This window comes from Ochotona curzoniae, unplaced genomic scaffold, assembly GCF_017591425.1.
Source record: "Ochotona curzoniae isolate NIBS_2020 unplaced genomic scaffold, NIBS_Ocur_1.0 scaffold_2587, whole genome shotgun sequence".
In the NCBI taxonomy this organism is placed as follows: Eukaryota; Metazoa; Chordata; class Mammalia; order Lagomorpha; family Ochotonidae; genus Ochotona; species Ochotona curzoniae.
Genome location: NW_024467096.1, coordinates 17343983 through 17356491, shown reverse-complemented (window position 1 = coordinate 17356491; position 12509 = coordinate 17343983). Strand labels below are relative to the sequence as shown.

Sequence of the window (12509 nt, the reverse complement as noted above, 5' to 3'; positions counted from 1 at the left end):
AGCCAATCCAAAGCCATGAACCTGGAGCTTCTTCTGGGTCTCCCACACCGGTGCAGGGTCCCAAGGCTTTGGGCCATCCTCAACCGCTTTCCCAAGCCACAAGCAGGGAGCTGGATGGGAAGTGGGGCTGCTGGGATTAGAACTGGTGACTATATGGGATCCTGGTGCCTGCAATGTGAAGACTTTAGCAGCTATGCCACTGCGCTGGGCCCTCACATAAATTTTAATTAGGGACACTGTGTGATTGTTGCGATGACAGACTCCATACATGTAGGCAACATTTGAATGAACCAGGCAATGAGCAGGGCCACACTTGAGCTTAGAATCTTCTTTATTAAGGAAAAAGTTGGCTAGGCAATTTTATGAACAGGCAGATACAGGACTGGCTAGAGCACCTTTTAAAGTCCCCGTTCCAGTTGCTGTGTGAAAGCAACCAGAAGACAGAGACGGCAATCGAGATGCCAGCCTTACACCTGTCCTCAGGCCTCACCCCGCCCCCTCTGCTTCAGTCCGCGAGGAAAGAAAAGAGGTGAGAGGCAAGACTTGATGCTAACCTAGACCTCATGTGGCACTGACTTTGACAGCACACAAGACATCTACTCATATTCAGGCTTGGACAAAATGGTGCCTGCATTCTTTGTGCCAAACCTTCTATCTGTGTCTAGTTTAGATCTTGAAGTGTCTGATCTTCCCTGGGCATGGCGGGACCTGGGGGGCGGCGCCAGCAGGGGACACAGCGACGGCTGGCCCAATCGGTTTTGAAGGGCGGAAGGCTTCCGCGGAACCTGACTCCATGGAGTGCGCCCCGGAGAAGGAATGGCGCAAGTCGTGGTGCGTCTTGTGCACTTTGGGTACTATGGGATGTTTGACGAAGATGGGCCCCAGCACCTGGGGATGGGAGGGCTGACCAGCTGGAGGGGCCGCGAGTGCAGCTGCATCTGCTGCTGGGGCGGCTGGCTCCGCTGCTGGGGGGGCGGCTGAAGCATCCGCTGGTGCACCGACACCATCTGGCTGTGGCTGTGGGGCGGCAGGCTGGAGAGTAGACCATTTCCTTTGATTAGCTGGCTTGCTCCTCCCAGAAGTCCCACCCCCCTGAGTCCAGACACCATTCCTTCACAACTGTCTTTTTATTTGCTGGGTATAGGGGAACAGAAGAACCACCTGCAACCCTGACAACATTCTTTGGTGCCCGACTAGTTCTTTTACTGTCTCATTGTCACCAGAATTATCTTGGTGACCACGGATTTACATACCCATGTCTCACCTGTGTCCCAGCTTCAGCCTTTGCCATCTATACCTACAGCCACTGGCAGGTGTCCCCTTCTCCGAAAATAAACCATTCCCACCTCCCGCAGATGGACAGGTTGCCTTATCGGCTGCACATTAGAATGGTTCTGTCCTGTTGTGATGCATTACGGAGAAGGGGGCAGCTCAAGCATCCTTGCATTTGGAAATGACTCCATACCCCTCTAAGGTTACCTTACATTGTGAAGTTTGGGTCAAGGCAACACACTACCATCTCCAGGATGAGGCATTGCGTGAGTGCAGGCAAGAATAGCCACTTAGGTGTTTACCTGGGTTGGGAATATGGTGCAGGTTACCGACACGTCTTCCCCAGCAAGCTTCTCAGCGACCGTTGCCTTGCACAAGCCATATTGCTGCCCACACAAAGTAGCGATTTTAGTGCATTTATAGAACAGTGTAACCCTGTTTCACTGAAACTCCGATACAATGAGGGGAAAAACACTTCACTTTTTCTAAAAGTCTATGGCTTTTTTTTTTTTTTTTTGGAGACCTATAACATGCCATCCTGCATACAGAAATGCTAAAGTGAGATAAATATCACCAATCATACCAGATGTGATGATGACATGGGGAAAAACCACTGTTAATACCCTTCTGCTGCTTTCTTGTTTATAAAAAATCTTGATTAAATAAGATGGTGCTTCAAAAAGTTCATGGAAAACGGTAGTAAGACATCAGTTTGTTTTATAGCAACATTATTTGAAAAACTATTTGTAAATATAAAACAATTTTGCACCAAAGTAAAGTTATGTTTTAACTCTATTTCTCATGAACATTTTTAAGAATTCTTGTATCATTTAAAGATGGAGATTGGCTAACCAAACATTTTTGCTATCCTTTCTCTTTCCACTTACTATAAGATTATAGCATTTTCTCATATCATTTACCAATCTTTGCAAACATAATTTCTAGTGTCTGCATACTCTTCTATTTACTGATATGTTACATATCGTTCAATGATATGCTTGTTGGACACAAAGATTTTTTTAGTCATTTGTATCTATGATAAATCACCTATCTAGATATATTTTTGTCAAATGTCTCTGATGGTTTCTTTAGTGTAGATGGGGACATCATTGGCTTAAGTACTTGGCAGGTTCTAAATACTAAGATACAAGTATGCCTAGAAAATCTGCCCTTCCCCCTTCCCGCAGCTGGGCATGAATGCATTTCATTAAGAAGCGGTCTCTGTCTTTCTCCTGATTCCCTGAGCTTCCAGTGTGTGAGTGCAAGGGGTGACAACTCTTGGGGGTGGGGTGACATCCCAGAGGAAAGCCTGGTGTGACCTGCCCCTCCCCCCCGCCCCCCACCGCAGGGAGTGTGCCCTGCTGTTCTCTTCCCATCACCCAAAGCTGCAGACCATGAACAGCTGCTCTGTTCTGCAGCAGGCTTGCCTGTGTGACAGTAGCCCCAGCTCCTTGCACTGACTCCGGGGATAGCTCCAACAGCAAAACGGAACTGCTGTCACTCACCTTTTCTGCCAGCAGGTTGCATTTGGCTGGATCGGTGACCTCTTTAGCAACACAGTCAGTGGCACCCACTGCAAACTCCACGTAGGTAGAAGCTGGGAGAGGCTAGTGAAGATAAAGGAAAATGCACTTGAGGCAACGTGGCTTTGAATGAAAGGGGCGGGGCAGGAAGGGCTGGAGGGAAGCAGCCAGGGCCATGGCTGGGCACAACTTCCTGGAGCATCATTGGTGTGGAATACATTGTGTGGCCCAGGAAATGTACCTCTGCATGGTTTACAAAGGGCAGGTGTCAGGACTTGCACACCAATTGGGGCTAGTACTACAGAAGTAGGGGCCATTTGCCCACCAGGTGAGTTTTCAGGCAGGAAACAGAAAATCAGGATTTCAGTTTTAGCCTGCCTTGAATAGGGGCCTTGCCTGTCCTCCTGGCTTTCATTCTTGGGACTGCATTTTGAAATCTAAGGTTGAGGTTACTCCTGTTGGTGCGGGAAAGTGAATTTAACATCCCTTCCACTTACACCAGAGAGAAGGATCCCATGAGACAGACAAAAGAATGTACACAGACACTTGTGTACTTCTCTTAAAATATTTGGAGCTTGTGGACACTTGTCAAGTGTTGAGTGTGGTCTGGGATGGGGACTTTTCTGGTTAACAGACCGCCATGGCTGCATCATGGCTGGTGTGTCCAGAACACCAGTTTTCTTTAGTATTATAGCACTATTGCCTTTAAGTATGCAAGTAGCTCGTTTCCCCCAGGGATTCAAGAGGCATTCTAGGATCCTACTGCTGGAAGTCTATCAGGACAAGGAGGTCAATGCCTTTATAAGCATTCATTGTCACAGATGCTCAGCAGTGATGTATGGTAAATGTGTGGAAACCAGAGAGTGGACAATGGGCAGTTTGGGATAAAGTGGGCATCTCCCCCTGCTTCATGTGGTGGAGCCAGGGGACTGGGGTGCACCTCCCTGCAGAGTCTGGGGATCTTGGTGACATGCAGGGACCCTTTTCTCCCCCTTCCAACCAGGACCACCCCTGCTTTCTCCCTTGTTGTCCCGATATCTGTTCACCCCTCACTCCTTTGCCACAGGCATTTCCCAAATGCTACTAAACTGCCCAAATCTGTCCAAAGGGTCTCTGTCTTTACCACAAACTGGGCCCGGGCAACTTCCATCAGCTGATAATAGGCGCCGTTATTCTGAGCGTTGAAGGCAGCCAGGGCAGCATCCACAGCGTGCGTCACTCTGGAGTCATTCAGCGGGATCAGCAGGGGGCAGTCTGGGCATACCCTGTGCACGTCCTCGGCAGAGTCTGCAGAGGAGAAATGAGGGCTGATGCTCCCCGCTGTGCACCCTAGCGCTTATGGAACCCAGGCTGAGACATGGACCATGTTGACTTCCAGCCTTTTCCCTGCATTGTCCTGACCCTGTCTGTAGCTCAGTCCATGATGTCACCAGGAGCTGGTCCTTGCCTCCAGGATCCAGCATATCTCGCTTCCCTTACTCTCTCTCTCTCTTAAAGGTTTATTTATTTTTACTGGGAAGGCAGATCAGATTTACAGAGATAAAGATCTTTTATCTGCTGGCTCACTTCCTACAGCTCAGGTGGAACTGAGCTGATCCAAAGTCAGGAGCCAGTAGAGGTTCTCCAGGTCTCCCACATGGGTAAAGGATCCCAAGGTTTTGGGTCATCCTCAGCTGCTTTTGGCCACAAGCAGGGAGCTGTGCGAAATGGAGCAGCCAAGACATGAATCAGCACCCAGATGGGATCCCAGCACTTGCAAGTGAGGATTTAGCCATTGAGCCATCACACTCACTGACCAAGTGGCTAGAACAATGTAGGTTAGAAACTACCCAGATAATCCCTGCCCCCAACCCCAATCCCAGCTCTAGAAAAATAAAGGGAAAAGCAAAGGGAAGAATAAACCATCTCTACCTGGAGTGGATTCACACTTCGCAGACAACACAGAAAACTGGCCATCCAGCTTCAACACATGGAAGTCACAGTCTCCTTCCACAGCCTGGAGAGGGAAGCTGACAGTGAGGGTCCCAGGAAGCCAGTCGGCCCACCTGCCCGCCTGCCCACCCCGCGGGAAGAGGGCCTGTGAGGCACAAAAGGACCTGTGCTGACACTCACTGCTCTCCGGGACCTCTACAACAAGAAGGTGAACTGTTGTAAAGCCCAATGCCAGAAAAGGCGGCATTCCACAGCATGTCAGAAACCACACTTGGGCTCACCAGGGAGGTCAGATAAGCAGGCCTGCTTGGGCTGGCACTGTGACAGCAGGTTGAACCAGCACCGGCAGTACAGGCATCCCATATGGACACAGAGTCCCGGCTGTTCCACTTTCAGTTCAACTCCCTGCTCACTCAACTGGGAATGCAATGGAAGATGGCCCAAGTCCATGGATACCTGCACGCACGTGGAAGACCCAGGTGGAATTCTAGGTTCCTGGCTTCAGCCTGGTCCAGCCCTGGCTGTTGTGGTCATTTGGTGAGTGAACCAGTGGGTGAAAAATTTCTCTTTCTTGCTTTATATGTATATTTATATATAATAATAATTTCATATAATTTACATGTGTGTATTATATTATTTATGTATTATGTTATATATTTTGTATTGTTATATATAAATTATTGTATAATATATTTTGTGGCATATTATATATAATTGTGTGTGTGTGTGTGTGTGTGTTTTAAAGTTCTGCTCCAGGAGTTAAAAATTTTGAAACTTAAAAATGATCCATATTAAGGAGTAGGAAATGTTAATTACTGTGACTTGGGCATTCCACACTGTTCACACATGTTATCACCCAACAATATTGTGCAGCTACTGAAATAGTCTATTACAATACTAAACCAAATGGAGTGAAGGGAAAAACACATCTGTTTAAGAACAGGAGCATGCGCTGTGCTGATGAACCGGGAAGCGTGGCTGGGTGCCCCCTGCAGGACACTCACGTGCGCTGTCTGCTGCCTCACGCTGCAGTTTGCCAGGGGCGTGGGGTCCAGTGCGTGGCAGGTGGTCTCCAGCGTGTCTATTTCAAGTTGGAACACTTCTCCCAAGGGCCGCTGTGGAGACACAGGAAGAAAGGGTGAGCTACTCGGGACACTGGTCCTGCTGTGCGGGCCAGGACGTGAGCCTTGGTAGGCTGGGGCCCTCCCAGGTTTCAGAGCAGGGCAAGGACAAGCCTGCACACGTGTCTGACTGGACCCGGCGCCTGTGAAAGGCTATGCCGGGACTACCCTGGTCTTCCGGAAGAAAGAGGAGTGTCCTCGGACCAGCGGATACAACCTATCCAAGCACTCCTGGGGCTTCACAGATGAGCTCTGTCTTTACGATGTTACCCTTCAAGCAATGCTTTTAAAAAGTCAGCTTAGGATTTGTCTTAGTCAAACTGCAAAGTAACATGGGACAATATCTTCCTGTCTCTCCTTCCAATTCTAGATTCTTCCCTCTAACTCTTCTTTTCTGCCCCTCTCATTCTCTACTCTCCCTTCTCCCGTTTTCCTGCTGGAAAGATTTTGCGGGGGAAGCTGCTCTCTGCTGCTCTCTGCTGGTGAGGAGAGGGGAGCGCCTAGTCTTCCCCGCTCCCCCCAATGCTGATGAAGCTATGGTTACCAGGGCTGTAAGGGACTTGGGGGAAATTTCTTTGGGTAGTTCTTGTCGGTTCGCCTGTTTAAGTAGCTTTTCTTCCAATGCTAGAACATCTAGAAGGGACAAGCACACTTTTCCCTCCCAGCCCAGCTCTGCTTGCTTCTCGGAATGGCTTTGGCCGACTCACTGGGACCTGCAGGGTCAGCCTGGACCCTTTTGCAGGAAGTTCTCATTTTCTTGGTATACAAACATAGCCAAAGCCGCTTCAAGGAGACACTGTGAGCTGCAGCGCACAGGGGCAAGAGACGCCTGGATTTCTCAAGGGATGGGCTCGGCCCTGCCTTTAGCAAAAAATTGAGGTGCCTTCTCTCATCCTTTCCCACAGTCATATGTTAGTGTCCTCTGAACCATTTATACTGGACCACGCTACAGCACTCTTAAAACCCATTCGCGGTTTTAAGACCTCAGCTGTCCCACAGATTGCTGGACTTTAAAACCCTCGAAGGCACTAAATGTGTTCTTTACGCCTTTGCATCAGGTTGAACCTCTGAATGTACCCAGAGTTGGCTGCTTTGATGTGCAAACATGAGTTTTATGTGCTGCAGCCCAGTACCCACTCCTAACACCTGCCATTGGCTCTTGCCTAAAGAAAGATTGCAATAACTGTACAATGACAAGAATTAGCCTACATCCGATATAAAATGTAAGTTTCAAACAAGCGGCAACAGGTGCCTTTCCCTGGCCCCTCCCTGCAGGCTTCGTCACCAGCTCGAGGCTGCATGGACCTTGTCCAGTGTGTGAAGAAGCAAATCCTCTTCCCAGCAAAGGCTGCGTGGGATGCGGGGCACCCTCCGTCTGGGAGGCAGCTAGCATGGAGGGGAGAACCCAGGTCTGGGGTGGAAGCCTATTTTGGATGCTTGCTAATGATGTGGCCTTAGATGACAAATGGCTACGTGCACCTGAGCTTTGCTTTCTGCCTCTGTGAGACAGGGCAGGTTAGCAGAGATGAACTATGTGGAAGGCACACAGGGGGCACCTGCCAAACGCTGGTTTCATTCACTCAAGTCTTCATCAGAGAGGAAAGGAAGATGATTCGAGTCAGTGATACTTCGGCAACCTTCACCCAGGCTCTCAGACCCTAGTTTTCCAGGAAGCCACACTGGCCGTGTGTAAGCTGCAAAATTGCATTGTCCTTCATCTAACCCTTTTTTCCAGCCTGGCACCTTCCTTGAGACCTGGATGCAGAAGTTCCTCTAGCCTTGCCCTCCGTCTGCCCCTACCTTCCCTCCCAGCAGGCAAGCAGAGAATTTACCTCTCTGTGTTGATTTGCACTGATCTTTGGGGACCCAGAGTTGAGCCAGAAGCACCTGCACAGCAGGTTCACTTACCCGGGGCCACACCTTCACCTTGTCGATCCGATTCAGTGTGTGCTTGTATCCCTGATGAAGGTGCTGATTGATGTAGTCCACAGCCGCCAGGGCTGCCTCCTCCACTTCGGGGTCATCGCATTTGGGTAGTCTCAGCACTGGGGCAATTGACTGCAGCGGGATCGAGTGACAGGCCCAGAGCTGAGCCAGGACCAGCAGAGGAATGAGGGACTTCATGGCTGTCCCCCCCTGCAGAGTTCCAAGCACGTGGGCGGTCAGCTGCAAGCTTCAAGAGCAAGCTAGGTGCTGTGCTGGGGCAAGGTGGGCTGGTGGAAGGGCGGAGGGCTTTATTTATCTGTTGGAGCTCGTCGGAGGAATTGCATAAAGACAGGGGATGGTTTCTGTTCTGGTTCCAACGCAAAACACACACACAAAGAAATTCTGCAAACATCAACCTCAGTAAAGCAAACAGGTTAGGACATCACCAAATCCCAAGACATCTGCCAAAGTCAATGCTGCTGCGTGGGAGATGCTCCAAAGTCTGCTTGGAAGTTGGGGACAGCAACACAGAGAAGAGGTGGCTGAGGGGACGAGGAGGAGGCAAACACGGCCAGCCTGGGGTGCAGTGGGTTGGGCGGTCATGGAAGTGACCTGCACAGGGATCTGGCATCAGGGAGGGACAGTGTTCAGCCAAGGGGGAACGTTCTCTAATGTCGGGGGGGGGGGGGTCTGTCCTCTGCAAGGGCTCATAGAGGGGGAGACACAGCCCACAGACAGAACCCAGGCACAGGTGCACAATGGAAAGATGAGAAGAAAGGGAGGGTGGGGTTTCCGCCTAAAGTGGGGAAGAAAAGAATTGAAGGAAGAGAGTCCCTGTGGCAAGGCCAGCAAGAGCTATGGAGAACAGGGCAGTGTGGGGCACCTTGCCCCCTCACTCTCCTTTCTCCAGACCTTCCTGCCAGGGCCCTGCAGAGCCAGCACATGCAGGCATTGGTCCTGGTGTTCTGAGTGATGCCCAAGCCGATACCCAAGTGTAGATCTTGCCTCCCAGCTGCTCACTCAACACAGTTGTGGGTGTGAGTCCCACCCTGTAGGCTGAGATCCTGCAGGGGCAGCTAAGGGCACAGGTGATCCCAGCACCCTCCTCACCCTTAGCAAAAAAACACCGTCTACAGGCATTCTTATTGGCTGGGCGCATTTCCATCTTGTCTTTCTTCCCATGCAAAATATTTACATTGTTTTACCATAATTTAGCACATACTGCATCTACAATTTTTTTTTAATTTAACCATGATCAGTTGGCTATTCATATGTCATGAAATAAACTTAAACGCATGCTTAGACTCAGCAGTTGAGATGCCCATGGCCCATGCTGAAGTACCTGGAGTTGCTATCTGACTGAGGTTCCTAATTCCACACCCTGGGAGGCAGTGGAGACGGCTCATGTCATTGGATCCTGTCACCCACAGAGGAGACTGGGATAGCGTTCCGGACTCCTGGTTTCTGGATTAGGCCCTTACCTTCCACTGTCCTGCCACTTAGAGAATGAACCAGAACCATGATTCCTATCTTTCTGCCTCTCAAAACAAAGCTTTTAATGGCTACCTGTTATTTTCATTGTTGGGCATTTAGTTTGTTCTCAATTGATCACTGTTGTGCACAAAGCTACAAAGCTTGCAGCCTAGCAGTATTCTCTGAGTGGGAAACCTGATTGCTGACAGGACTGCCTATGTTTGAGTCCAAGCTCCTGATTTCTGCTTCTTGCTGCTGCAGCCCTTGAGTGGGCAGGTGACAGCTCTCAAGCGCTTCCTTTGGGTCCACCCCTGTAGACACCCAGGTGACATTCCTGGTGCTTATGGGCAACTGGAGAGTGAGCCAGTGAACGAAGCCCTCTGTCTCTCATGTTATCTACCTCTCAAATAAATGTAAACCATTTTTTTTAAGTTGCAATTAATTTTCTAAATTTAGGAACTATTGTCTTTCTAGTTTTTTTGTTTGTTTTTCAGGATAGGTTCTTAGAAGTGAACTACTGAATTAAGTAATATGGGCATTATAAAAAAAAAAGATTCATTTATTTAAGAGGCAGAAAAGGAGAGAGGGGAGAGGGAGAGAGAGATCGGTCTTGCGTCTACTGTTTCACTTCCCAAATGGCCACCACCTGGGGTCAGGAACTCCACCGAGGTCTCCCACATGGTTGGCAGGGGCCATGCATCCCCTGTTGCTTTCCCAGGCACACGCATTAGCAGGGAGCTGGATCAGAAGTGAAAAGGTTAAACCAGTGTGGAATGCTGATGTTGTAGGCAGCAACTTAACTCGCTATGCCATAATGCTGTCTCAATATGAATTTAGAAAAAAGATTTATATTTTTATTTTAAAAGTCTGAGTTACAGAGAGAGGGAGAGACACCAAGCTCTTTCATGTGCTAGTCTACTCCCGAGATGGCCACAATAGCCAGGACGGGGCCAGGCTGAAGCTAGGAGCATCTTCCAAGTCTCCCGCGTGGGTGGCGGGGGCCTAAACGCTTGGGCCATCTTCCACTGCTTTTCCCAGGCTGTTAGCAGGGAGCGGCTCAAAAAAGGAACAGATTCCACAATGCCCGACCCGAAATGAACATTTTTGAAGTTGTTATTTTCTGTTGTCAGACTGCCTGTCGGCGAGGCAATGCCGATCTACCTCTGCCATTTAGCTGGCGTGTTAAGTTAGCTCAGTGGGTTTCTATTCTTCGTTACTGCTTCCATGCTAATCGTGGGAACTCAGATATGTAAATATCAACTGAACTGCATTTTGCAAACAATTTTACTTAAACATTTGTCAGATTTATCGCAACTCCTCCACATGTCCAATACTTGACACGCTAACATTGAACTTTGCTGTCAAACCGAACAAGATGGTCCCTTATTCAGGTCTGTTTGCGTTTCCTTAGAAATAAATGTTGCCATTTACTCACTGACACTGCAGGGGATCATGGATAACATTTTTGGTGTTTTCCCGGACAGCTGTAGCCATATACCAAAGGGAAGCTCTGTGTGTTTCACTGTGTCCAAAGACACCGATCCAACTCTGCAGAAGACTCTCACAGGCTGAATGCGTGTCACTCGCACGCACGTGTCACTCATACCCACGGGTGACCGAGGGTCAGCCTTGTTCACCAGGCTCCAGCTTCTTGGCATGTCAATCCCAGACAGGCATTACCTCCATCCCCCCGCCATTTGTGTCACTGTGCATTTTCTCGGGAGGCCCACACCGCCTGTGCTGTGTGGAAGTGTGTGGTGGCTCCCAGGGGCTTGGGAGGTGGGCTGGAAGTTCAGGAAGCAGAGGAGGAGCCGGAGCACCAGCTGCTGGAGCAAGCAGGTTGGGATACCAGCCGGGCACCGGACACACCGTCGGGGGTGTGGGAAGCCTGCCCGCAGCTGACAGCGGGGAGCTCGAGATGGTGGCTCGAGAAAGCTCATGGCCTCTGAGCTGGTCCAAGGGACCCCTCAGCAGGGAGCCACTGGGGCGCGAAAGAGTTCAGAAGCCAGGACAGGCAGGAGAAGCTCACCCCAGGGTCCGAATTTCCTGTCGGTGGGCCTGACACAGACTTGGGTCTAGAAGAAGGCCTGAGCCGGAAAGGGCCGTGGAAGACCTCGGGCAGCGGGAGCTGAGGCGAGAGCGGGCACCCAGCCTCTCACCACACGGAACAGGGGCAAGTGCACGCCCGCAGAAGTAGGTAGAATGATTGGCCGAGCCGGGAGGAAGTAGCCGTGGTTAGTGTCTGAGTCGTTGGACCGGATTCCTGGCTCTGCCCTTTCTGATACTTTTTTAAAGGACCTAGACGCTGAGAGGACTAGGCTATTAATTTCTGATAAGGTCGGTGTTTCCTCATTCATATGTCCGATGAACAAACATTTATCAAACACCTAGTACCTGGAAAGTTAGGCATCTGGACATGGAGTGAGGAGACGCTGGCTGGCCAAGAAGCTCATCTCGACTCGGCCAAGTCATTACACAAAATTGTCATTATGTCTTTTCTGAGAAGACAGATTAGGATTTATTTCGTCGGTGGAAAGCATCAGTCAAGAGAATGCAAATGATCTTTGTCCAAGTACCCACCAGGTCACCTGTGAAGAAGAAAACTTAGCCCCCCATGTGCTCGCTTCGGCAGCACATATACTAAAATTGGAACAATACAGAGATTAGCATGGCCCCTGTGCAAGGATAAAACAGCCCCAGTTGCCCTGGAAGTCATCAGCAATAATTTGAAACAGCTCTTTGTACCCAGTGCCAAGAAAGTTGGGGACCTGACCACAGAATGCCAAATGCGATTCAACCACAATGACTCGAGGTGACTGCTACTTTTGAGGGGTTGGAAAATGCCTTCCCCTAAGTTTGTCCTCATAACCATGACCTGGCTCTGTAAATCCAGATCCCCAAGGAACTGCATTGGAGTGCCTCTCAGGGGAAAGGAATGGCGAGGTCCAGATGAAGGATCCGGCAAAGAGGCAGCGTGTACAGAGGCAGCTCCTTCAGCGGTGTTCCTCTTTCAGTCCTGACCCCTGTATTCATGCATCCGAGTGCATCCCTAAAGAAGGGGCAGTATCAACCTTGGACTGAAAGAGCAGCGGGCACTTCATCTCACCTTTCTAGCCTTCAGGGAGTGCTTCTTGACTGTGTGAACAGTGGGCCCAAGCACGTGGTGATCCTGGGCCATGGGCTTTTCAAGATGTCTCTTGGATTTGAAGGAAGACTTCCTTCAATGTGTATATTTCATGGTGACATTGACACCACTAGAATG

General features: G+C 49.8%; 1 protein-coding gene and 1 pseudogene across 1 annotated transcript; one reads left to right on the top strand and one right to left on the bottom strand.

Moving 5' to 3' along the window:
- Window positions 1–313: 313 nt before the first annotated feature.
- AHSG (alpha 2-HS glycoprotein) lies at window positions 314–8047 on the bottom strand. Its single transcript, XM_041002934.1, has 7 exons — window positions 7757–8047; window positions 5732–5842; window positions 4707–4791; window positions 3919–4082; window positions 2778–2879; window positions 1575–1658; window positions 314–1032 (listed from the first exon to the last, which is right to left on the bottom strand). Exons 1-7 carry the CDS (start codon window positions 7970–7972, stop codon window positions 667–669), a joined length of 1128 nt encoding a protein of 375 aa, XP_040858868.1. The 5' UTR covers window positions 7973–8047; the 3' UTR covers window positions 314–666.
- A 3816-nt stretch (window positions 8048–11863) lies between these two features.
- On the top strand, window positions 11864–11940 carry LOC121171424 (annotated as a pseudogene).
- The last annotated feature ends 569 nt before the right edge of the window (window positions 11941–12509 follow it).